At 42.4% G+C, this 26,972-nt stretch overlaps 2 protein-coding genes across 2 annotated transcripts in view; one reads left to right on the top strand and one right to left on the bottom strand.

Moving 5' to 3' along the window:
* The first annotated feature begins 762 nt into the window (after positions 1-762).
* LOC119518843 (calmodulin-A-like) lies at positions 763-3,100 on the top strand. The gene has a single exon (XM_037816253.1). It carries the CDS (start codon positions 1,731-1,733, stop codon positions 2,205-2,207), a length of 477 nt encoding a protein of 158 aa, XP_037672181.1. The 5' UTR covers positions 763-1,730; the 3' UTR covers positions 2,208-3,100.
* A 5,835-nt stretch (positions 3,101-8,935) lies between these two features.
* Positions 8,936-26,972, bottom strand: part of TANGO6 (transport and golgi organization 6 homolog) — a 240,357-nt gene continuing 222,320 nt past the window's right edge. The window contains exon 17 of the mRNA XM_037815789.1: positions 8,936-9,753. Coding sequence (XP_037671717.1) covers positions 9,502-9,753 — 252 coding nt within the window. The 3' untranslated portion in view covers positions 8,936-9,501. The remainder of the gene's footprint in view (positions 9,754-26,972) is intronic.

The following is a 26,972-nucleotide window of genomic DNA, read 5'->3' as shown; positions in this document are numbered from 1 at the left end:
GGATGAGTAGAAAAATAGGGGAAGGAAACAAACAGACAAAGGTACCCAGTGTTCTTTTTTACTTCAATTGCTCTTTTTCACTCTAATTATTATTCTTGTTATTTTTGCGTGTGTGCTAATGAAGGTGTCAGGGATTGATTTAGGTGATGAATGTACAACTATGTAATGGTACTGTAAACAATCGAAAGTACGATTTGTTTTGTATAACTGCATGGTATGTGAATATATCTCAATAAAATGATGATAAAAAAAAAACAAAAAAAAAAAACAAAAAACTTACTGATGAACTAATGATACATCAAGCCAGAAGGAAAAAAAGGAAAAGGAGAAAGCATACTTATTTAAACTGGAGATTAAGAGGGAAAGCCAGGGAGAAACACAGAGGAAGATGGGACCAGATGGGCAGGGTCAGTCCCCAGGTCTCTGCAATGCACCTGGAATGGGATTTAAACAATCTTTTCGCTGGCAAAGAGGCCGCTTGCTTTTTCCAGGAGAACTGGGAGAAAAACAGCCTGCCCTTGTCAGTGGTGGAAAGAGCTGCCAAAAATGACTTGGATTAGCTTTCATTTTCTGAATGATAGAACTTCTGCACTTTGGGGTCTTTCCCTACCCAAGGGATGGAGGTGGCAGGGGGTGGGGTGGGGACAGGGTTGTCCTTAGATACTCTTGAGGTATCTGAGCTGTTGTCTCTCCCTCCCTCCCTCTTTCACTCTCTCTCTCTCTCTCTCTCTCTCTCTCTCTCTCTCACACACACACACACACACACACACACACACACACACACACACGGCACTGGCCTTGGCCATGAAGAAACACCAATGAAGAAGAAACTAGATCCTTGTTTGCAATCGCTGAACAACAGGATACTCATAAGGAGTTTCTTTTTCTTTTGGGGGGAGCTCACCCCCCACCTCTCCTGCCCCATTCCCAGTTCTTTGAAGTATCAGCATCACCATTCTCTTCTCTGAGTAAAGAGCCTAATTTCAGGCTGGCCCTTCCCCAGGATTAATATGGTCACCACAGGTTTTGAAGTTTTGAAAAGGGTATGTGGTCCAATAAAGGTGTGTCTCTGTGGGGGAGGGGAGGGTTGTTCAAGTTCTGGAGACTCCAAAAGTGCAGAGCAGGAGGCTTTGTTCTCCCCATGCCAGGCTGCCTGTGCCTGTGATGACTAGGGCTGCACATCAGAAAAGCCCCACCCAGGCACTTGTTCTGAGCTGGCTTCCGTTCTCAAGACTGACAGTGAAGATGAAATCTTTCATCATTTAATAAACCACTTAAAGGCCCAGTAGCCCTTTTCCTGGTTCCCCAGCAGAGAGGGTGGTGTCCCCTCTCCTGATGTCAACAACTCCCGCCCTCAGCCTCTTTGCCTTTCTCTGATGGAGTTGGGTGCTGGCTGACTGGTTAATACTATGAACTAATGAATAAAGGAAGGAATGTCTCTGCTCTAGCACACTCTTTCCTTTTTCCGTTATCCTCTGCAAGAACTTACCTCTCTGCATCTGGTTTTTTCTTTCTGCAAAAGGGGGCCATTTAATTCCAGTGTCACTTTTTTTCCTCTCATGGACAGCATGGGAATAGAGCTATTAATATATATGAAATAACCATTTAAAATAATGCACTGAATACCATGTTTTAGCAGCCGCCACCACAGAGACATCCCCGCCATCACAGCACCTGAGCCAGTGCCACCACCCTTGCTCCCTCAGCTCTTCTCCTTTTGTGCTCCCCCCATGGCTAATCAGCTGACCGAACAGATTGCTGAGTTCAAGGAAGCTTTCTCCCCATTCGATAAAGATGGCGGTGGCACCATCACAACAAGGGAACTCGGAACTGTCAGGAGATCACTGGGTCAGAACCCAGTAAAAGCCAAATTACAAGATATGATCAACGAAGTGGAGGCTGGTGGTAATGCCACCATTGGCTTCCCAGAATTTTTGCCCATGATGGCTAGAAAAATGAAAGACACAGACAGTGAAGAAAAAATCCACAAGGCATTCCAAGTCTTTGACAAGGATGGCGATGGTTGCATCAGTGTGGCAGAACTACATCACATCAAGACAAACTTAGGAGGAAAACTAATAGATGAAGTAGATGGAATTACCAGAGAAGCAGTTATTGATGGAGACAGACAACTCAACTATGAAAAGTCATACAGATGGCAACTGCAAAATGAAGACCTACCATCAAATCCTTTTTCTCCTCTCTAAAGAATCAAAGTGAATCTTTTACTTACCTATTGCAAAAAAAAAATTATTATTCATTCTGTTTTTGTATAGCAAAACTGAATGTCAAAAATACCTGCTGTCCACACATACACAAAATATGCATGTATTGGTTGGTGATCCTGCCCCTTAAAGATCAAGCTACTCATTAGTTTTACGATATAAATACTTGTACTACCTTAAAAAATTATATCATTCTGAAAATGAAATCTGAGAACTGAAGCCCTGCTTTATAGGAGATGAAAGCATCAAAAAACAAAGCCAAGTCAAAACAAAACAAAACACACCTTACATGGGGAAATTTCTGTGCACTGGTTGGGGTTCATGGGAAGACTTGCTACGTTTCCTACGTCACACACACACACCACTGCTGTACTTACTCCCAGGAAGGCAATCATAGATGTCTACTACCTTTCTAGACAGGTAGTGCCCACAGAAGAACAGGCCTTTCAATAAGAAATTTACAAAAGCTGCCAAAGTACAGGAGCAGGTGGGCTGGGGAACTTTAGCAAAACTCATCTCCAACTGCTAGTAAACTACACGGTCAAACTCAAGATATATAACAAGTTCTGGGGTTTGAGGTTGGGTTTTGATGTATAAAGACAGTATTTTGAGGGAAACAGGCTGAAGTTTGACATAGGTGGTTCATTTAAAGAAGCACAAAACCACTTTATCCTCATTTATATTAAGAACTTTTTTTTTTCAAACAGTTTGGAAATACAGTATCTGTTGAGGAGCAGCCAAGCCAGCGGTTAAAAGCACAGCCTTTGGAGCCAGACTCTCTGGGTTCAGATACCGGTTTGACTACTTCTAACTAGCTGTGTAATCTGGGGCAAGTTAATTAGCCTCTTGTGTGCCTCAATTTTCCCATCTGTAAAATGGAGACAGTAATAATACCTATGTTACAGGTCCAGTGTGAGGACTAAATGGTTTATTAATGTGTCAAGTGCACAGCAGCACATAAGCTCTTTACAGAGTTAACTGCGATGGTGATGATCTTGTTCAGTGATGCAGAGCCATTCATCCTGGATTTTATAGGATGAATTTAATACTTTTAGAGGCCATGAGACCACATGTTTTGAGTCTGGTTTAGGAAATATGGCCACTATCTTGGGAACGTTAAAACCCCATGAGAAGGCATATCCCATACACTAAGGACAGAGCTGGGGATGTGGGAAAAGCCCTTTACAGTAGGCCTGTAGTGGCTCAGGATTTCTCTCCACAGTGAGTACTTATAAGTCACTAACCAGTACTTGTAATCAGGATATGGCTGCTGGTGAGGGTACTTGCAAAGCATGCTATTGTGCCCCTGTTGGTAGTTGCAGCACACAGAAAATTCCTAGTACTGAATTATTTAGAGAATGGTGTCAACATTTAGCTTTGGAGACTGAATCTGCATTTCATTAAAGCAATGTTAACTGAGGATGGGAAGATTGAGGGGGTGTAGATTGGCAAAACTTATGGTGCACATTTTGGTACCAACATTTAAAATGTTCATACCTTTTTGATCCAGAATTCCAACCTCTTAGGACTTATCCTATAGAAATACTTAAGTAGGTAAAGAGTTATGTTTGAGAGTCACGGAATAGTCTTTGGAAATTAGAAACAACTCAGTTGTCCATCAACGGACAAATGCTTAAAAAACTAGTTCACCAATACAATGGAAGACGTGTGGTCACCAAAAAGGAGAAGGATCTGTAGGTACTAAAATGACAGGAGAGTGTCTCCAAGATAAATAAGAAATGACTACGTAGGACACTCTTTATCGTATTCCCATTTTTGTTTTGATTTTGAAGGCAGGAATGTATGTTAGCTTTGAAAAGGACAAAAGGAAAGAAAGATCTGGAGGAATATGCACCAAACTGTCATGTTGGGGTGGGAGTGGAGGTAAGACTGTAGAAATTTTTCTGTATGTAACATAACTTTTATTTTGTTGTAATTTATACAACATAAATCAGGAAATAATTACAAACAAGAAAGCCAGGCTTCCATACATGAGGGCTCTGCCACTCCCCAACACTCTCCGAAAGGGCAGAGTTGCAGCCCAGGGGCTTTTTGGTGGGTGCCCCTCAGCCTGGGTCAGGGGACCAGATGAATTCATGGGAACCCACGTGCTGGGGTTCATGTATGTATATATGAGCACCTGAGTTTGCCTCTCAACCAGTAGTCTAGTTGAAAGGCTTTTGCTTGTATACTCATTTTTTGGGAGAAGCGCCTCCATAGTATTTAACAGATGTTCAAAATAGTCCATGAAGGGCCTCCAATGTAGTAAACAGCATCTTGGCTGGGACACAAGAGACTGGAGGCCAAATCCCATCAAAAGGGGCAATAATAGCTGTCCTCCCCTTTCCAGAAGGTTGTTGTGAAGAATCAGACAAGCTTATGAATGGAAAAATTACTTTTCAAACTAAAGGAAACACAGAGCAACTGATCTTGCTACTCTGTGCTCCACAGGGGGTCATCTGGGGAAGGGGCAATAATGGAGCCCTCGTGGTACACAGAGCTACTGAGTACATACAAAAAACTATGGGGAGCAGCGGGTGATGACCCCTGAGGTGGTAAGTGGGCGAAGTCCCTTCCAGGACTGATGGGGAGGGAGTCTGCCTTCACTCCTCACTTGCCAGTGTGCAGATGCAGAGAGGAGCCCCGAGCCCTGCCAGTGAGGAAGAGTGCAGCAGCGGGTATTGTAAGAAGCAAGACAAAGTCCCAGCCCCCAAGCAGATTCTGTTCTATACAGAGTGGGGCATGGAAGTCAGAGTTGCTGCATACTGCAGAGACAGCTGCATGTGACTGCAGGATGTCTGTGGCTGCAGACCTTGCTGGAGGACCAGTCGGGCTCCTAGAGGTCCTGGCTGCTGCTGCCAGAAGACCCTTGCAGGTCCATGGTCAGGGAGTAGTGGCTACCTCTAGGCCCACCCGGACGGCAGCTCAGATGGAACTCAGTTCCTGTTTCTGACTTGGCCACTGAAATCCCAGATGAGATTTTGGATTTCTGTGCAAAAAGTCTGCAGAAGCCATTCTGGTTTTGTACATGTCAGATGAAATCATCCCCCAATTTATTCCTCTGAACTGATCAACTCACAGATGTCTTAGCTATCCTTCCAGTGCAGCAAACTGCTCGTGAGTCATAGGCAGGCAGCAGGCAGTCTCCACTCCCTGCACCCCTGCCAGACAAAGGGACGGAGAAGGTGGGTGGACCCAGGCCAGACCAACACATGTGCGTTCCTCTTTCTTCTTTGGCAGGTGACGAGAGACTGCCGATGTTAGAGAGAGGAATTGCAACAACACAGAGCAACTGATGTTAGGTTGCGGGATGGTGGAAAGGGATGGGGGCTCACTGCTCCATTTTATGAGAAAAAAACTGTGGCTGGGTATGAAACTCCTTTTGGTTATATGTATTTCACATTTTACAGCATTTACCATCTTGACCTCAAAGCACTTTCCAGAAACAAGGTGAAAGGGCTTTGGGTAATAATAATGATAATAATAATAATAATGATAATAATAATAAAGGTCTATGGCTTCCTCCCTTGCTCAGAGATGCCAAAGAGGCCTGATATGACCCGTCCGTCACCTCTCTGACCTCATCCCCACCCCTTGCTCACTCTGCTCCAGCCACTCTGGCCTCCTGGCTCTTCCTGCATCTTGCCAGACACACTCCCACCTCTGGGCCTTTGGACTTGCTATTCCCTCTGCCTGGAATACTCTTCCTCAAATATCTTCCTGCTCACTCTATCACCTCCTTCCAGTCTTTACTTAAATATCAACTTCTCAGGGAGGGCCTCTCTGCACAACTTATCTTAACTTACCCCCCACCCCTAATTGTTCCTCAACCCCCTCCCCTACTTTTTCTCCATAGTTTATCACCATTTGACAACCTGTGTTATTTCTCTATCCTGTTTATTGTCTGTCTTTTTCCACTGTAAGCTCCCTGAAGGTAAAGGTTTTGTTGGTTTTGTTCACTGCTGCATCCTCAGCCCTACTACAGTATCTGGCACAGAGTAGGGGTTCAATAAATAGTCGTTGTTTTGTGACTTGCTTTCCTACCCTTTAGTCCCTTTTGGCCCTTACAAGTGGGTGGGTGGGCAGAGCCAAAGAAGAGTAGAAGAAATGGAGAGGCAGTAAAGAAATGAGGAATAAGATAAGGAGGAAGCTACAACAAATATGGAAAATTATGTGTGTGTAGAGATAAGAAGAAAAGCAAAAGTTAAAAGATTTCTGATTAAATAACAGAGGACTTTTAGAGGGCAAGTTTGTGCCAAGTAGGAAAAAGAGTACAGCAGAGAGGAAAACTGTCCAGAATGTTCAGGAAGTCTAACCTGAACAAGTAGTTGAAACTTGGGCAGAAAGCCTGGAGTTTGATGGCACCCACTGCTTTGGGGCCCCTCCATGCCTCTTGCCACAATGCAAGGGAGCTGTGGACAGTGGGTCTGAAAGAGGAGAAAAAGGCCAGGAAGGGAAAGGAAGGGGAGAAGGAGGGATGGGACCAAGCAAAAGATTGGGTGAGTGATACAGGGAATCTAGGTGACAAGCCGCTGGGCACTGAAGTGGGGGAGGAGGGGGGGTGTCAAGGCAAGTCCTGGTTTCTTCAATGCAGGTGACCTCCGCTGGACAGAGGGAGAGGGGAGACTGGAAAGGGCTGCAGGAAGAAAATGGCCTCTGAGGAAGAAGAGATGGGTGGAGGAGGGAGGCAAGCCTGGCTATGCTGCTTCTGCAAGAACGAGGCGCCCCACACAGGCTGTGGCGCCTTCCTACTATGGGTTTTGGGTCCCTGGTGGTGATGCCCCCCCCCTTTTCAGTTTTGTGCTTTTATTATCCTAAAGTTCTCATGCTCTTTCTCAAGGACTTTTCATATAAATTGGAAAATTATAGTAAGAGTTACATGAAGGTAACTGTGATGGTTAGGTTGATGTGTCAACTTGGCCAGGTGATGGTACCCAGGCGTCTGGTCAAACAAGCACTGGCCTAACCGTTGCTGTGAGGATGTTTGTGGCTGGTTAAGAAACCAACAGGCTGGTTTATTAAATTATCAGTCAATTGGCTGCAGCCAATGAAGGGTGTGTCTCTTCCACAGTGAGAGAATGCAATCAGCTGGATTTAATCCAATCAGTTGAAGACTTTTAAGTGAGACAGATAGAGGACCTCCACTTCTTAGGCTGACCAGCGAAGCCTTTCCCGAGGAGTTCATCAAAGTTGCCAGTTCGTTGCCTGAGTTCATCGAACACGTTCATTGGAGTTGCCAGTTTGCTGCCTGAGGACTTCACTGAACATCTTCACTGGAGTTGCCAGTCTGCTGCCTGCCCTACAGACTTTGGACTCATGCATACCCACAGTTATGTGAGACACTTTTATAAATCTTATGTTTATAGATATCTCTTGTTGATTCTGTTTCCCTAGAGAACCTTAACTAATACAGTAACTCTTCCTTCCTTTCCCTTGAGTTTGGTACTAAGGTCAGAAAACGCACTCCCTGAATTGAATCCATCAAAATCAAAAAAGAACAGATGCTTGTAGCCACTTGCCAAATAATCCAAATTAAGAGGGAATTTATAGATAGAAATAAAGGAACTAGGATGCTTCATGAGGTGCTCCCCAGATAAGGTTTTAGACTAGAGAGTTTCTCAGTCTAATCAAAGTGATGAACCATGTCCTCAGAACTGGAATGTATTTAATGCAAACAAAGTTGTAAGTTCAGTCAATCACATGGTCTAATACATTCCACCTGATTTAGTTAAACTGGTCTGAATGGAGTTTAGTTAAAGGAAGGTCAAGGAACAAGAATTTTTAATGTATATCCATTTGGTTCAAAGGAGCTACTTCTCTGATTTGAAAGTCTGAATCCTAGTTTTCTAGACTTCCTTGATTTGCAGAATGGAAATTAATGCAGCTACCCTGGCTGAATGAGAATATGCCTTATATATATCTGACTGCCTTTGTTCTTATTCTTTGCTCACTACCCTAACCCTTGATCTGTAATTGTCTGTAATTTGCTCTCTTTAAAAGGATGCCTACCATGAAGGTTCTAAGAACGGTGTCTATAATCTGGCCAGAGAGAAATATCTTACTGTTAAATGGCAAATGGGCATGTTTGTTTATAGATCCTCTGGTCTCTTCAGTTTTGGTTCCCCTGGGCCTGGGCACCCCAGAAGGCATGGATAAAATCTTGTGATAATTCTGTACCTAATCCTGCAAAGTTGAGGACTGATCATGGAGCTGTGGGTTGGTTAGTTTTGTCAAGATGTTCATAGCAGGGAGGGCTTGCCGGAAGCAGCTAGCCAGTTTCTCCTTTTTGTCATTTCTTTTAGCAGTAATCAAAATGCAGGTGGCCAAAATATATAAATAAATAAAGGGGAGTCCATGGCATATGCTACATCTGAAATTATGGCATCATGTCACCAATATGCAACATCATTTGCAGCATGCATTTCTTACCAACCCACAGTCTTAAGTATTCACCTTTCTAAAGATGCCAAGAGCCAAATGTGGGAATGTAAACTCTTGTTGAAGATGCTGTGGCTCTTTTCTCCCAATAGAGCAACTGTATGCAAACAGTAGCAGAGGGAGGGAAAAAAAGTGACAGGAAGAACAGACACAGGCTTACCCTACTTCTCTAGGAGAGTCAACCAGCCTCATTTTCTTTTTCTGGGGATCAAAGCCTTCTCAACTCCACAGCTTCCCATCCCAATAGCAGAGGACCAGATTCAGACCTGTTATTCTTTCAAGCCAAGATAAATTTATTCCATTTTGCATGTTCTGATAACAATTTCTTTCACTTTCTACTTCCAACTGCATCTTTGTACTCTGAAATGCCTTTTAAGCAGCCAAGGACGACTAGCTCTACCTGCTCCTCATTATGACAAAGAAGAATAATCTGATCATGGAAGAATATCGAGATGTGGAACTTACAATTGGCCAACCTCTTCTACTCAAGCTGTAAGAGGATGATCAATTAAATTCTATCAGTTGTGTTCAAAGTACACTTCCCTTAGGTAATCATCCCTCTCTAAATGCTTTAGGACTGTGAAAAATGCGCAGATTAATGATATTTGTCATCTTTTTTCTTTCACCTGCACACCCTTTGAGCTGGATGCAGGATGGCTGAACAGATGCAGACCTTCGGGGAATGAATGTCAGCTTGAAGACATAAGTGATCAGTGACAAAGCCACCTCTGGGGTCAGCCATAAAGTGGGACACTTGGTGGAAGGGTTGAGCACTGCTTTGGCTGCTTGGTCCCTCCCTCCCTCCCTCCCTCCTCCATGTCCTCTGGGCCAGGTCTAACTATGGCAGGACGACAATCTTTTTCTGCAGCTTCTGTGGTGGGAACAAGAAGTTTCTCATTATTTCATCCAGCTCTTCCAGGGCCAGCTGGGCATGGAGCTTGGCCACGTCATCGGGCTCCAAATGTACCACATGCTTCAGCAGCTGGTAGAGATCCTTGAGGACATCCCTCAGTACCTGTACAAGACAGACACAGTCATGACCATCTGTCTGTTGTATCAATCGATTAAAAATAGATGAGCTTACATTTAGCTGAATTTACTACTGAATTAACTACTAGGCAAATGTAAAACTGATATAGAACCTTCCCTTAAAAGGCTTACAGTTTGGTAGGGAAGATAAGGTATGCACATAAATAAAGATAATATGGAAAAAAACATGGTAAATGTCAGAAAAAGAGAGTATTGAGAGAGTGTGATAAGAGGTCAGAAGAATGAGAGGTCACATTTTAGGAATAGGGAAGTGAACTGGAGATGGTGACTGGAAATGATGAGAAATGGTTAATTCGGTGGGTAACAAGCAAGTGACCTGGGACCAAGTTTCCCTGAGCATCCACAGAAGGACGTTAAGTGTGTATCACCATGTATCTTGGTTTTGGCATAAGAATAGAGATGAGCCTTTTCCATCTTTAGATGCTCTGGATCAGCATGGGTACTAGGGAGTAGGAGGAGGAAGGCAGGAAAAGGGGTAAACAAGCTCCACAGGCCACTTGCCTTTCCCACAGCTGGTCTCTTGCTCCCCAGGCTCCAGCTGCACAAACCTTTTCTTTCCTTGTGTGAGCAAAGCTCCTCCACAGCTCAAGACCTCTGCATATGCTGTACCCTCAGCTTAGAAGACCATTCCATTCCTTTCTACCCTACCAACTCCTACCCACCCTCAGCCTAAATGCCACTTCCTCATGGATACCTTCCTTAACCCCCATCTAAGCAAGCCTTCCTGCCCTTCCTGTGGTTCTGTTCCATAGCCTGTATCACATTGTAAATTAAATATTTATGGGAAATATTTAAAAAAAAATTTTCCTTACCTGATCACAAGTACTACTGACACTGAGGACATCCTGTTTTATGCACTCTGGTGTAGAAGTGAATGGCACATAGTAGATATCTAATAAATTCTTATGAATGAATGAAGGCATGCGTGCATGCTACTCCTAGCCAGTTTCTCACTTGGTAGAAATTAAAAATTTAAGAATGTCTACTGAAACATCCCAGACAACCAGGGCCAGCTTCATGGGCATGCAACCTGTGCAGCTGCATAAGGCCCTGTGCTCAGAAGGTTGGTTTAATGCTTGTCTTAGTGTTCTGCTCTTGCCATCTTGAAATTCTAAATAATTTTATTTTTATGTTTTGTGAATGAAGTCCAATGACACAATGGTGCATGAGTGTAATCAGAGGAGATCCGTGCAGTATCTGTGTCTGCCATTCCTTGCCAGTACATTTGCTATAGCATTCATCATGCCCCATGAACACAGAATTCGGGTGGACACATGATGCATGGGAATTAAGCAAGACTCAAAGCAAGAGCAAGGCCAGCGGGTTAGTTTACCACTGAGCAAACAGAGGCACCAACAGCCCAAAGAGGCCATACTCTCCATTAGAACCAGAAGTTACTTTGAACACAGAAAGAAGGCAATGTCATTCTAAGAAACGCCAATGACCAAGGAACCTTACCATATCCTTTCTTCGTCATGTTACTTCCCTGTATTAGCCAACAATTAACTTCGAAAACAATGACAAAGAAGGGAAGGGAAAGATAGGGCAATCTGTAGGTCTTGTTCCTTTCAGTCTTTCTGATTCATCAGTAAGTGGAAAGTGGAGGTGTTGATACAATGTGCGTGTATCAAGAAGTGAAGTAAAAACAGTTGAGTTAGTTTTGTGCAGAGTTTCCACTGTTCTACTAAGAGTGAAATACATACAGATGTACTAGCTAGGAATACAAATTGTATAATATTGGTGATTCTGCATGTGAGATAAATGCTCTCATATTTACATTTAAAATTAGCATTGCACAATATAAAGATGAACAGTAAAATCATGTTATAATTTAACACTAAACTTTTTCTCTACTTAACATTAAATAGCAAACAAACACCATAGCAAGCCAGGAGAGAGAGACTGTTGAAGAAAGGAAAAAGCTTTATATTTTAATACTTTTCATGGCACTTTTTTTTCCCTTGCTTTTAAACAACGGATCCTGCATTTCATTTTGCACTGGACTCCACAAATTATGTAGCCAGACTTGCAGATAACTCTTAGTGTTCCATGATCAGTGTCTTCGCATTAAGCCGCTGAATCCTGTGAGTGAAACCCACAGAGATGCTGCCTGGTCTCTGCTGTGCAGTCATCTCCTGGGTTTTCTCAGGGAGCTGCTGGGACACAATAGGAGTTAGGGCACCTGGCCCAGGCTTCCAACTTTAACTGTGCCACTAACCTTACCACACTCCCATAATCTATCTTTGGGAGAGGAAGTCTTATTTTTCCTCAAGACCAGCAGTGTGAAAACGAAAGAAAATTCTGGGAAGAGGGTGACTCTTCACAGCTACTGCCTCATGATTACTCACTGATTCAGTAATCATTATTAAGGGCCTACTTCATGCCCAGGCAGTGTGATGGCGATAAAAAGATGAATAATGAGTGATCCCTACCCTCTGGAAGCCACAGCCTAGGGGGAGGCAGACACACACATACCACACAGTGGGGTCTGTGCTCTGAGAGACAACTGTCATTCTGTGGAAGCAGAGGAAAGGAAATGATTCCTGCCAGTGGGGTGGGTGGCGTGTGGAAGGGCCTTCACTCTGACATTTATTTGTAGCCAATGGGTGTCACCAAGGAGTAGCTTTAGCGAGTCCTCTCCTTCCCAGGATACCTCAAATACATGCTTGCTATGCAGATGCAGCAGAGAAACAAGTCTCCTAACAGCCTCTCCAATGGATTCCAGCCTAAAGCATCTCTTATGTAGAAATTCTAGAGTCTCCACTGTTTATTACAAGGTCACCCCCCCACACACCCCTTTTTTTCTTTCCCAAGAAGAGTCTTTCCATGAGTCAGAAATATCTTACAGATTTTTGCAAGGGCCTCCTAACATTCAAAGTATTATTAATTTTTCTTGTTAAGGAGGGAAGTTCTAAGGTATTCTGTTCTGCTAAGGTATTCTATTCTTGACTGTTTGGGGTAGGAATTTTCCCCTCAGCACTGCTATATCCTTAAAATAACAATAATCCTTGTGCAAACACTACTTCATATTTGAGGGGTCTTGAGCTCTTTGTTATTAATTACTGGGTCTCCTTGTTTAGATAACTGAGTGTTAAGAAAGGCTCCTTCTTAATTAATGGGTCTATCTTAGCAACTCACCCTGGTACAGCGGGTGAGTTGTACCAACCCCCGTAACTCTGGGGATCCCACAGATCACAGGACTTCCTCTGGACTCCCCAAGGATCAAAGCTTCCTGTCAGTCAGAGATTGTTACCAAATCCCATGGATCAGGGGCTGAATACAAGAGTTCAAAGGTAAAGTTATTCACAGGAGCCTCTGTGGGAGGCAGGATACAGGCAATCCCACCGAGGAAACCTCTCATTAAGAGTTCAACACACCTGCTCTTCACCCCACCACTGGGTTAGGGCCCCAGACGCCAGGGAAAGGTGGAGGAGGTGCAGGTATGAGGGGGGTGGGTGCATCTCATCCAGGGTAGAGCTTGGTTTACTGCAGCAGGTGGCTGAAATAAACATCTTCACCAGCTGCGTGAGAAGCTCTTGGGCCAGGGATATCTTAAGGAAGTAGCCAGACTCCTAATCTGAAAACTCTTTGGAAGGGGGTGGGGTTCAACTGTTTTCTCAAAGGAATTTAGACAGAGCGTGTGCATGTCACACACACACACACATATACACACACACACTCTCCAGGCACCAGTTCCCTGAAGCACGCACAGCTGATGCTTCAGGGACAAGCGCAGTCTTTACGGTTAGATGTGGCTTAGAAAGGATCAGATGAGGCACCGCACACTGAAAAGGGAATGGTGTGGGCAAGACTGCCTTAGGCGCACAGGTACACTTTCAATGGAAATGCAGGAAACCAATGCTTTTGACTCTTTCAATCAGCTTGACCCAGAACATCCCCACAGTGGTGGTTTTATCTTTGAGTTAAATCAAAATAAAAAAACAAATGGCAAATCTCTTTCTTCTTCTTAATTCCTAAATTTATTTATTTATTTGATTATAAAAGCAATATAACCACAATCAAGAATATCTGGAAAATAGAAGAAAAAAAGTCTCTACTCTGACTACCTCTCTAGCAGAAGCTCCATTAGTAAGCCATCTACTAATTCATAGATTTATTTATATTTTTAAAAAATTATTTTATTTTTTTTTAAGTTATTTACATTTCAAGGTGATTTTATAAGTTGCAGCTGGCTGAATGAAATTGTTATTCTGTTATTATTATGTGGCATCAGCAAGACAACACACATGGGCATAAAGAAGACATTTACAGAAACAAGGACTTATGAACAAGGATGTGATCAATAAAGAATTTTCCATCTATAATTTCTTAATACTTAAAGGAAAATGGTTTGCAAAATATAAAAGGATAAAAAAGTTAAATGCTAGTATAACTTAATTGTACTTAGAAATTCAATCTTCTATAGAACCAATAGATGAAGCAATAAAAAAAAGATCAAAAGGAAAGAAAATTCAATTCCATACAATCCTATAAGCCACTACTTTTGGCTCTGTTTTTGGCTAAGAAATAAGTATTGGGGACATAGGGAAAATGAGACAAATAACAAGGAAGTTAGAAGTGGAAATAAAAGGCATGGGACAGACATTTGGGAAAGGAAAAGAACGAGTTAGTGGCTGGTGACTGGCCAGGCAGACAAAAAGATTCTCCAGATTAGGGGCCCAGAAGAGAAGGAAACCCCAGAATTCAGCTAGTTCTGTTTAAAAACACGTTGGAATAACCATTAGGCAGGGTGCAAGCCTGTCAGGAAGCTATAGTACAGTTTATAAGAACTCTCAGTTGCCTCCTTGTTAAAACCAACATATGATTTTGTGGCTGATGAAAGTGAAGGTGAGCAGACGAGACTGGTTAATGGGGCAGAGAGTCAAGGAGCATCTGTAGAACACAACTCAGCAAACATCTCTGAAACATCTGCGGGAGATGATGTGAAGTATTCTGGGTGCTGAGGGACAGTGCTTGCCCTTCAGGAGGTCACCAACATATGGGGGACACGCAGAGTCCACCTAAGGGTCTGGGTGCAGGTGACTTGGGTGGAGTGAATCCTGGCGTTCCCAACAACTAGCTATGGAATCTTGAGCAAACAACTTCATCTTTCAGAACCCCAGTGATCCCACCTGTAAAATGGGGATAAGGTTGTTTTAAGAATTAAGGTCTCCAAAGACCCAGGCACAAGGACTTGCATATAGTGGGTGCTCAGTAAGGAGTGGTTTCTCAGTCTCCCCACTAATGCCATGAGCTCTGTGAGGGCCAGGACTGCGTCTGTTCTTCTGCTTTTCTATCCCGACACTAGAACAGAGCCTGGCACTTAGCAGTTCCAGCATGTAGTAAAGCATTGATGAATGAATGATTAACAACAGTCAATTGTTACATAATACCTGCCATGTGCCAGGTGCAGTTCTGGCATTTTATATCTATATTAACTCATTTAATCCTTACAATATCACAATGAGATAGGTAATATTATTAGCCCCAGTTTGCCCATGGTCACACAGCTAGTTACAGGTAGAGCTAGGATTCAAACCCTGGCAGCCTGGCTCCAGAGTCCATTGCTCTTTATCAATCACTATACTATTTTCCCTCTCAAAGGGGTTATTATTTTCACTACTGCAAAGCATGGGTGAGAAAGCCACATATTGCCTACCTTACAAGTTTATTGGGGAGATCAAATGAGATAATGTCTGTTAGAGTAGTTTGCCATCATCAGCAAAGCAATATATAATTCAAAGTATTGTTATTATTACCCCAACATTGAGATAACTGGTTTACTGTCAAGGAGCTGAGAAAATGAGGGGAAAGGCAAAGCTCTGAAAACATAAAATAGAGAACAGAAGCCACAAAAAAGAGTGGTCAGGCAAATGATAAATGGAGGGGAGTTAGAAGAAGAGTGAGGAAGAGGCAGAAGAGAGGAAAACAGATTTAATGCAGTCTGAGTGCAGTTTTGGGGCAGTGTCAGTCAGATGATGGTGGTATCTGGCAAAATGGAGCACGCGGACCATGCTATTCAGCAGAGTTGAGAGCACAGGTTAGAATTCTGCTGGGCAAGCAGAGAAGCGAGACTCCAGGGTCTAAGAGGTGAGCAGCCTCTCTAAGACAATGGGCACGAAACAAAATGGGGAAGCAGAATAGAGGTAGACAATCTGGACCTCATGCAGGGGGCTGGGGTATGAAGAAGAATGGGTATGAAGAAGAATAAATGCTCCACTGATAAAACCCAAACCTTCTCTTTATGGGTCTATGAAAAATATATTAGGGCCAATTTAAAGAGAAAGACCAGGCAACTGAGACACTCCACTGAAAGCATCAGGCAGCATTACTACTGTATACAACATTTCTATCCATGCCTGACAGAGAAAGAATCTCAAACATGCTGAAGTTCATGGTAGCATTATTAACTGGAGGTTACTGAGCTTTTCAAAACCCTTTGATTTTCAAAGTATTTTTCTCTGCCAGACCTAGAGATAAATGCCATTTTTCCCCTTTCTGGATTGTGTCTGGCTGTCAAATGGGGAGAGGACCTCAACGCCAATTGGAGAGCGGGTGGGGAGGAGATGGGGGATATATCATGCATGATTTTCACTGAAGAGAAATTTTTAACTGTTCAAGTGTCAAAAATACTACAGGCACAGAGACAGGCTAGGCAGTTAGGGGACAAAGACAAAGACGGCAGCTAGCAGTTAACCCCTGGTAGGAGTGATGGCTCAGGGCCCTAAACTAAAAGCAGGCAATTGGACTCACCAACACCTAATTGTGTGTGCGCCTAGGCTAGCCTATGCTGAGGCACTGTGGGGTGTCAGACATCGGCCTGAGGGGCTGCAGACAGCTCGCTGTGGCAGCAACAGGAGCAACAGCTGCCGTGGCGGTGGGAGCAGCGGTGGCAGCATCTTGCAGAATGTCTTTAAATAGCAACCTGAGGAAGGCAGCAGCTTTCCTACACCCCCACAGACCCTGAAATAAAACAAAGGCAGGGAAAACGGCCGGAGTGTGTGTAAAGGCAGCAGGCTGCTACTTGCAAGAGAAGAGACTGAGCATTGTCCCTAGAAGGTGATATAACGCCGGCTTTTAAATTGTACTTAATTACCCTACTTCTGAGAGAAAGGGTTTCATTTTCCCTGGTCATTGAGGATCTCCATGCAAACACCTTGATGAGGGGAGCACAATCCCACTCCCTTTCCACATTGGACATGTGGGATTAGACAGCTTCTGATAATGGCTCACTACTACCATTTACTGAATGTTTACTACATTTCAATCACTGTGCTAAACCCTGTACACCCATCATCTCATTTAATCCTATGAGGTGGGTATTACTGACACCGGTTTACAGATTAGGGAAAGGGGGTTTAGGGAGGCTTAGTGATCTGCTCAAGGACACAGTGAGAATCCAAACCTAAATCTGTCGGGTCCAACTCAGCAATCCTTGCTTTTAAACGTGTGCAGTTACTGAGAAATATAATATGCAGGAGCATGTCACAGACAGAATTTGATCTTTTTCTGTACCACCAAAGTTATTTATTTGGATGGGCCTTGGCTAGGGAAAAGGGAGAGCAGTGGAGAGCTAGTAGCTGACTCCAAGGTTTGGGTTTCCTTTTGGGTGCTGGTTTGCTTTGGGGGCACCTTGAGGCACCCCAGGCCTACGCTGGGTCACACAGCCTGAGGTCTGGCCTGAGTTGGCCATCCATCTAGGGAGAGGGGAAGGGCAGGCTGTTCGCCTTAAGAGCATTTGCCCAGGTGAATTCAATGATCTGAGTAAGATGCTTCAGAGGTATAAGGTTATAGAGTTAGACAAAAGGCCAGAGACAGCCAGAGTCAATGGACACGTTGGAGGCCCTGGTAAGATTTGTACTATGTGCATTTAATAGATACACGGAGTGGACCAGACTGGCAAAAGCAACACCCCATCCCTACCAGAGAAATATGTCTACATTGCCCAGGCTTTGCCTCTGAGCGGCACCATCATTCCAGTATATTGGTTCTCCACCTTCGCCACACATCAAAATCCCCCTTGGAACTTCTAGAATACCCAGGTTTCACCTCAGACCTCCTAATTTGAACCTTAATTATTATTTTTTTTCTTTTTTGCTCTTCAGGTGACTCTAATAAGTAGCCCAGATGCAGTAGGATGTTAGGAGAAAACACTGGCGAGGAGACTTAGGTAAGAGATATGCCATGGTTTCAAAAGTAGAGCTTGCTGTCACAACTCTGCCAAAGAAAACTCTAGGTGCCAATGACAAGGGCAATGGGATTTGGACATAACCTTGTTCACTTCTTGGAATGTTCTTAACTATCAACAACCAGGTTCTTATTTTCTAGAAAGGAAGCTGGGGTCAGAAAAATTTTTGATCCACAAATTAAGATTTTATCTTTTTTCCAAAATAGTTGTAAAATTTGTTCTCAAATACCTGTATGTGAAGTGTGATTCTGAAGGCAGAGAAAGTCACAGGTTATTGAAATGCATTCTGTAGGATAAAATAAATGTAGTAGCCTCCGTTGCTAGGTTAGCTGGAGTTATGGCAGAAACCTCTGCCCAGATGGGAGGGAAATCTATGTGCTAAAATTTTGACAGCTAAATATATAGTGTGGGAAGAAGCCAGATTTTGAAATGCAGGCTGATTCTGGCTGTGCATCAATATTCATTCTGTCACTCTGCCTCAGGACTCCTTCTTCCAGATGATTTGGGGACAGTATGTCTGCAATCCAACTGAAAAAAAAACTTAAGGCGTTTCCAAGTAAGGAAGGTAAAATTCCCTCCTAAAGAGAACTTGTTCTGACAACTTCAGCTCTTAGGAAACCTGAACACTGGAAGAGTTTGAAAGTCCCAGAATTTCCAGTTTAAGATTTAAGAAATCTATTTATTGTAAGAGTGAGTACAAAGAAATTCAAGCGAAGAGTTCCATGCTTCTTACAGAAGTGATTTCATGCACTCTCTCCTTCACTCTAAGTAAACAATTATTAAGCACTTAATCTGTGCCAGGCAAAATGCTTGATTTGGGAAATATAAATGAAGGAGGCGGGGCAAGGTGGTGGCACAGGGAGGTGTGGAATTTAGTTAGTCCCCTATAGCAACTAGTAAATAGCCAGGAATAACTAGAAAATAGGCTGGAACAACTGTCTGGGGGACATCTGTGACCGGACACACATCGTACACAAGTCTGGAATGGGTGGAATGGCTAAGATCGCAGTATAGAACTGTAAGTAAAGCTCCTCAAACTGCAGAGCTGGCGCCCCTCCCCCACCAACACGGCAGACTGAGTTTGAAGACTTACCTATGGGAAAAAGAAGCAATTTCTGCTGGGAGCAAGGGAAAGTAGCTCAACCAAGCTCCAATCACAGTTTTAATTAACAAATTTGGGCTGCTGAGTAGAAACTACAAGCACAGATAAACCTGGAACAGGCAGGAAAGAAACCCTGAGGTCTCTCCTGGCACAGAGGAGGTGGGGATGACGGAAAATAAATAAATAAACAAATAAAAACAGAGGCTTTTGGAGTCGGTTGAACTCAAAACACTGGAAAAGGGGCACACAGAACTGGGTACCAACTCTGGTTGACCAGCAAAACTGGGGAGCTGGGCACTGGCTCTAAAAAGGGGATTTCTCTCATTTTTCTTTTTTTTCCTCTCACTGTAGGTAGCTTATTAGAGAAAGACTCAGGCATTTTCAATTGTCAGCACTAACCCAGGCGAGGGTGGAGTTAAGATAGTTAGACAAAGGAAGAGGTCAAGTGAAGGAGACAATTCCCTAAAGGATTTATCTTCCCTAAGTAAATGGAGTGGGGCCCAGCTCAAGTAGCTGCCCTTCAAAAGAGAATTCAGATCTCAGGGCCTGCGGAAAAAGAAAAACAAAACAAAACAAAACAGTTTGGCTTCTGATTCACCCTTGGCCCCTCATAGGGACATGGTCTGCTGAGAATTAAAGGGACTGCACCTCTATACGCTGGTAGGGAGCTGTGGGATGACAAGCACCACCTGCCAGGCAGGATTGGAAAAGCACAGAGTCTAGAGAACTCACACGAAAGTTTGACAATCTGCTATGTCTCATCCTCAGGGAAACCTGATACTAATTACATCTTCCTCCTGAGGCCTGGGCCCATCTGGTCTGGGAAAATCTGATTGGGATAATCAAGGAAACCAGATGCCTAGACAAAAAAAATTATGATTCACACAAGGAAAAATGAAGATATGGCCCAGTCAAAGGAAAAAATTTACACTTCAAGTGAGATACAAGAGTTGAAACAACTAATTAAAGAAGTTCAAACAAATCTTCAAAATCATATCAACAAGCTGGAGGAAAATGTAGCAAAAGAGATGAAGGACATAAAAAAGATACTGGATGGCCAAAAAGAAGAATTTGTAAGCTTGAAAAAACAAATGGTAGAACTTACAGGAATGAAAGGCAGAATAGAAGAGATGAAAAACATAATGGGGACATACAACAGCAGATTTAAAGAGGGAGAAGAAAGGATTCAGGAACTAGAGGATCGGACATCAGAAATCCTACATACAAAAGAACAGAGGGAAAAGAATGGAAAAATATGAGCAGGGTCACAAGGAACTGAAGGACAACATGAAGCACACAAATATATGTGCCATGGGTGTCCCAAAAGGAGAAGAGAAGGGAAAGGGGGCAGAAACAATAACGGAGGAAATAATCACCGAAAATTTCCCATCTCTTATGAAAGACATAAAATTACAGATCCAAGAAGTGCAGCATACCCCAAACAGAATAGATCTAAATAGACTGTTCTGGTTTGCTAATTCTGCCTTTTTGCAAAATACCAGAAATGGATTGGCTTTTATAAAGGGGGGTTATTTGGTTACAAAGTTACATTCTTAAGGCCATAAAGTGTCCAAGGTAAGGCATCAATGTTAGGGTACCTTCACTGGAGGATGGCCAGCAGTGTCTGGAAAACCTCTGTTAGCTGGGAAGGCACGTGGCTGACATCTGCTTGCTCCCAGGTTGCATTTCAAAATGGCATTCTCCAAAATGTTGCTCTTGGAGTGTTTTGTCCTCTTTCAGCTGCAGCTGCTCTTCAAAATGTCACTCTCAGTTGCTGTTGGGGCATTTGTCCTCTCTTAGCTGCTCTGGAGCAAAAGTCGGCTTTCAATGGCCATATTCAAACTGTCTCTCATCTGCAGCTAACAGTGAGCTCCTTCTGTCTGAGTTTTTATAGGGCTCCAGTGAACTAATCAAGGCCCAGACTGAATGGGTGGGGCCATACCTCCATGGAAATAATCCAGTGAAAGGTCTCACTCACAGTTGATTGAGTCACATCTCCATGGAAACACTCAAAGAATTCCAATCTAATCAAGACTACTATCTTTGCCTCACAAGACTGCATTAAAGAATATGGCTTTTTCTGGGGGACATAATATATACAAACCAGCACATTAGACCTACTCTAAGACACTTAATAATCAGATTATCAAATGTCAAAGACAAAGAGAGAATTCTGAAAGCAGCAAGAGAAAAGTGATCCATCACATACAAGGGAAGCTCAATATACCTGTAACAGTCACTTCTTCAAGTACAATCTCAGGCCAGTCCTAATTAGTTCCTTCAGAACACCCAAGCTGACAATAAGACAACCTGGGATCACTCTCAGTTCTACTTCTTACTAGCTGTGTGACATGGGCATCTAATATTGTTAGGAGGACTCAATGACATAGTGGATATAAAGAGCTTAGCACTTTGCCTGGCATACAGTAAGCCTTTAATAAATGTTAGCTATATTATTATTAAGTAATAAATCTCAGAAAACATGGAGTTTATCTGAAGCAGATTTGTTATGGGCAAACAAACCATGGGGTGATGAGCAATGAGCTGGAACAGACCCCAGAGAATTACTCTAGACTGGCATCTCAAGTCACCCCAAAGAGGGGTTGGAATTCCTTCTCTCCTTCAGCAGATGGAGCAAAGGTAAATGGGTTTTGCAACACAGAGGCCCATCTGATTACTCGCATAATCGCTCTCAGGGGAAGAAATGACTCCTGCATCAGGCTTTAGGGCAGGAGGAAAGCTCCAAGACTCTTACTCCCCAGTCTGGCAGCCCAGAAGGTGTTTTGTCTCCTTCAGTCTTTCTCTGCTCCTCTGTTTTGTCCAGTTCTGGGTACATTATGGGAAGTTGTTGGATGGCCGAGTCCATGGTTAGACTGTGCTTTTGGCAAGAGATAGTGGAACATGAGGAAGGCCATAAAGAAGGCAGGGTTGTTTCCGGTTCTTGCTCTCTGGAGAAGTCATGCTGGCAGGTCCTGGGAGGTCAGGGAACCTGGATCCAAGGCTAACCCCAAATACTCTCCTATCCATCTCTACTTCATTCTCCTCCTGGGGAGAGAGTAAATAAGCTGTAAGGAGGTAGTCTGCCCTGTTTTACTTTTGGATAGAAGAGTTCCGGGTTCTAGAGCAATTTTCTGTTAGCCACGACCTGCACTGAAAATGCCTGAGTGATTCGGTTTCTGCATCCTTCAGATGACAGAGTCGGAGAACATGGTTATGAGTGAGCAGCACTGGAGCAGCACTGCCTGGCTTCATATACTGCTCTGCCACTTACTAGATGTTGAACAAGTTACTTATCTTCTTGGTCCTGGTTTCCTCATGTATAAAATGGGGATATTAATCCTACCTACATGAGCTTGTTATGAGGATTAAATGAATTAATTCATGTAAATCACTTAGATATAAGTGTTATCATATAGTAAAATGCTCAGCACAAGTATTTTAGCATGGTTTTATTATATGATGATTTTTTCAGGAATGCAACTACCTTATGAATCAAGAGAAAACTGTATTTTGATTTGTTTGGAATTTTACTCTGGGTACAGAGTTTTTGTTTGGGGGATGCAAAAGTGTTGGAAATAGATGGTGGTGATGGTGGCATAATATTGTAAATGTAATTAATATCACTGAATTGTAAAGACATAAGTGACTAAAATGGAAAAACAAAATGTTCTGGTTTGGATGATAAATTGATCCATTAAAACCAAGAAGCCCATAAGCAAGCATAATGTATCATAGAAACTCAGAAAAGCTAGAGTTGATGGCAACTACATCTTAAACTGGGGATGAGCAGAGACCATGGGTGAAAATATGTTTGAGTAGCAAGCAGTTAGGTCCCCAGGTCCCCAGATGCCCTCTTCCACTCCATGAATCCAGGTGACTTCCCCTCCCCAACCACAGCAGAAGACTGGAGTTTTACCTTCTGGAGAGGTCCATCCAGAGAGAATCAAGATAGGTGGACATTGGGTAAAGATAAGGATGAGTGTGCCATATTGAAAACAGCAGGATTAAGTGAAAGTCTACATACTGATACATACATATTCTACCCCTTCTTCCACTATCTTCCAGAACCTTGGCAGCCAGGCTTTTTCCTCTAGATATAAGGCTAAATATTCTTCTTTGGGGAATCTGGCCCAAAAGAAAAGACTTCAAGATAATCAGAGTATGAAGTCTCCCAATAAACTTATCTAGCCAGATCATCAACCTATCATGAAGTCCACCAGTCCAAAAGCACTGCCCATGCACATAGAGCTTCATCAGCTTTAAAGTGCTCTGCACTTAATCTTTCAATACGCTTAGAAAGTAACCAGTTCCCATAGGAGCAAGTGGATGAAGAATTGTTTGGGACATGTCTCCAAGAAGATGAAGCTATTAGATTACTTGATGTATTTGATCATTTTGAAAGATTTATTCTTTTAGCAAAGTTTGGGGATGAATTGGTGATAGGTTCAAAGAAAAGTAAAAAATGTAAACCTGAGGTATTTATTAACTTAAGAGAAAACCAAAATTCATACAAGAAAAGAAATGTAATCATAGTATATTATATGGCTCATCTGTGGGTAATAGTTACAGCAGCAAAATCATATCAACCCTGAATGATGACATATCAAAAACTGTAATGTAACTATATAGAGAGAATGAGGGGAAATAAATGTGTGTATCTGTGGGAACACATTTTAATAATAATTATTATACTGAACTTTTATAACCTATATGTTCTAAGTGCTTTACATAAATAAGTTCATTTAATTCTTACAGCAAGACAATGAAGTCATATTATTATTCTCTGCATTTCACAGATGAGGAAATTAAGGTAAGGGGAGGCCAACTAACTTGTGCAAGGTCGACTTTCTTGGTAAGTTGCAAAGCTGAAATTCAATCCTAGACATTCTGGTTCCAGAGTCTGTGATCTAAGCCTAATCCACTATACTCAACTGCTTCATTCCTTCTCACTGCAGGTCGGTTTTCTCCATTTTAGGAAGATATTCACTGAGTGAGTCCCTCTTTTACATATTAGCTATAATTGTTTAGTTCTAAACCCTCATATTCTGTAGTAGGAAGTCAATAAATAATTGAAAAATCAAGAAAACAGCAGTGTGAGTATGATATTTAGAAATATGGAAGTAAACATTTAAAGAAACAGCAAAACAAGTTGAAAATGGTTAACAATACAGAGTGGAAATGGGGGTAAGAAAACAGATGGAGTTGTGGATTTTTGAGTTAAGCTTTGTAAAATTATTGTGTTAAACTTATGAATATGAATAACTGTTGGAAATAAAAATTAAATTAAAAATAAATATATCAGTAACAAAAAGACAGATAATCTAAATCTAAAAATGGGCTAAGGAATTGAAGAGACATTTCTCCAAAGAAGATACACTAATGGCCAATAAACACATGAAAAGATGCTCAATATCATTAGTCATTAAGGAAATGCAGATCAAAACCACAATGAAATACCACTTCACACCCACTAAGATGGCTATAATCAAAAGAAGACAATAACAGGTGTTGTTGGGGATATGGAGAAATCAGAACCATCATACATTGCTGCAGTGAGAATGTAAAATGGTGCAGTCACATTGGAAAACAGTTTGGCAGTTTCTCAAAAAAGTTATACACAGAGTGACTCAGAAATTCTTCTCCTAGGTATATGCCCATGAGAAATGAAAACTTATATCCACACAGAAAACTGAACATGAATTTTCATGGCATCACTATTCATAATAGCCAAAAAGTGGAAACAACCCAAATGCCTATCAATTAATGCACAGATAAACAAAATGTGGTATATTCATCCATACAATGAAATATTATTCAGTCATACAAAGGAATGAAGTACTGATTCATGCTACAACATGGATAAAATTCTATGTGCTTGACAGCTGTGAGCCTCACAGGACCCCAAAGGCCTAACTGTAAGTTGTCCTGCTCTTGCCAGACATGTCCCCCCATTCAGCAAGAAAGCCCTACCAGGCTAGCTCCCCTATCAGCAGGATGAAGTACACTCCCTTAACAGGTTTCCCTGCCAGCTTGTGTAACTATTCAAATAAGCCAATCACATCCTCCCATGGGAACCAAGAGTCACCTCATCCTCTTGTTACTACAAAACCTGCCTCCCACAGTCCCTGCTTGTTCACTCTGCTCTCAAGTGCAACCCCCCTGTGGTTCTGCAGTGTCCTCCCCACAGGCTGTGAGGATGTGTGACTAACAAACTGTTGCCAATCTCGTCTGTCCAGTGTTGGGTGTCTGTGTTTGGCCATCCACAGATTGCTAGGGTGGGACTCCCTCCCTCCCCGACAGGGTGAAGAGGAGGTGAATGGAACATGTGCATTCCTATTAAATTCATTTCTCAGCGAGGCTAAGGTAGAAGAGGTTTAAAGGGGGTTCCTTCTGGCTTCTACAAAGCTTCAAGCTACACTTGGGAAATGAGTTAACAAACAGATATGGCCATAAGGCTAAAATGGAGCTAAGCAGAGAAAATGAGCTTTTTAATAAGAAAGTGAATCCACCAATGTCAATATTGTACTGACTGCACAAAACTCTTTCAAATGGGACTACTTTCAAATGGGAAAGAGGTAAAAATTAATTCATGAGTTGGAAGTGGTGAAGTCTTCCCTTTCTCACCCTAATCTGTCTTCCAATATTCTGAACCTTTCCCTCTTGCTGAACTCTCTAATTCTCCTTCAAGCTGCCAAGACCAGAGGTCCTTGGTCAACGCATCTACAAGCAAGAGTGAATTCACTGAAACCTGGCATTATCTTTTGGCACTGTATAGCTTGAGAAACAGTGATTAGAAAGAAAAAACTTCATCAACAAAGTGGCATTTTCATTTCAGCTGTTCCTGGGGGCAAAACTGGGGAGTAAAGAGAAATCCCAGATGGAAAGCTTTGTGGTTATCTCTGCTTCTCATTAAAGTGCCCCTGATTATAATCACACCCACGATTAGAAGATTCAACACACCTGGTGTCTCACGGATGCACCAGGAAGAAGAATCATAATTCATCCCATCCCCTTTCCTTTTCTTTATTCACTTAGTAAGCACAATTTATAAGTTTCAGTAAGTGGAGACTGGAGGTGGTTTGGAGAATAGGAGGGAGGTTTTTCATTCACATGGCTTTTTGGAAGCGACAGAAATCTTCCATGGCCACAAATTATTTTAGTACGAGTGAGAACAGCAGTGTTGCTTTCATTGGCCACACATAGAAGTGAGAAAACTGGACAGAGTTTCTATTTCTTCTCTCTCTTTGCTAAGCAAACATTTTGCTCTGCTATTTCTCTCTCCCTCCCTCCTTCTCTCTCTCTCTCTCAGTATGTGTGCACTTACAGAATTTTGTAGTTTTTTTTTTTAATAGTGTTGTTATCCATTTTTTAAATAACCTTTTTATTTTGGAATAATATTAGATCTATAGAAAAGTTGCAAAGATAATACAGAGAGTTCCAATATACCCCTCACCCACTGTCCCCTACTGTTAATATCTTATATAACCATGGTATATCTGTCAAGAGTTTTGTAGATTTTGACAATGGATGAAAAACACTGACTCCTTCTTAACCCTCTCTCATACAGCAGATTCTCAACAAGAGCTGTGTATACCCTATAGCAATTTATTTAATTATACGAATTATCAAGTTTTATGATCTGCACACCCTGCCCCCCTCCATCAAGATCCTAGATAATAAACTGGAACCTCTAACCTTTCCAGGTGAATGTTCCCAGTTACTGAGCAATTCTCCCTCTACAGGATTTTTTATGAGGTTGCCAGGTCATTCTTCCCCTTGTCCTTCATGTCAGATCCTATTAGTTGCCTGCCAATAGCCATTTCTTGCCATCTTCCTGCTAACTGAAATTCAATTTTGTTCGAGTAGAAATGTGCCCAGCTAAATACACTCCCAGGCTACTTTCCAGTTAGGAGTAGTTATGCGAGACTGTTCTAGCCAGTAAAATAAAATGGAAGTCTTCTTGGGGTGG

Source organism: Choloepus didactylus, chromosome 22 (genome assembly GCF_015220235.1).
Source record: "Choloepus didactylus isolate mChoDid1 chromosome 22, mChoDid1.pri, whole genome shotgun sequence".
NCBI classification, from domain to species: domain Eukaryota; kingdom Metazoa; phylum Chordata; class Mammalia; order Pilosa; family Megalonychidae; genus Choloepus; species Choloepus didactylus.
The sequence above is the reverse complement of the archived record's forward strand: the minus strand, read 5'-3'. Positions and strand labels throughout refer to the sequence as shown.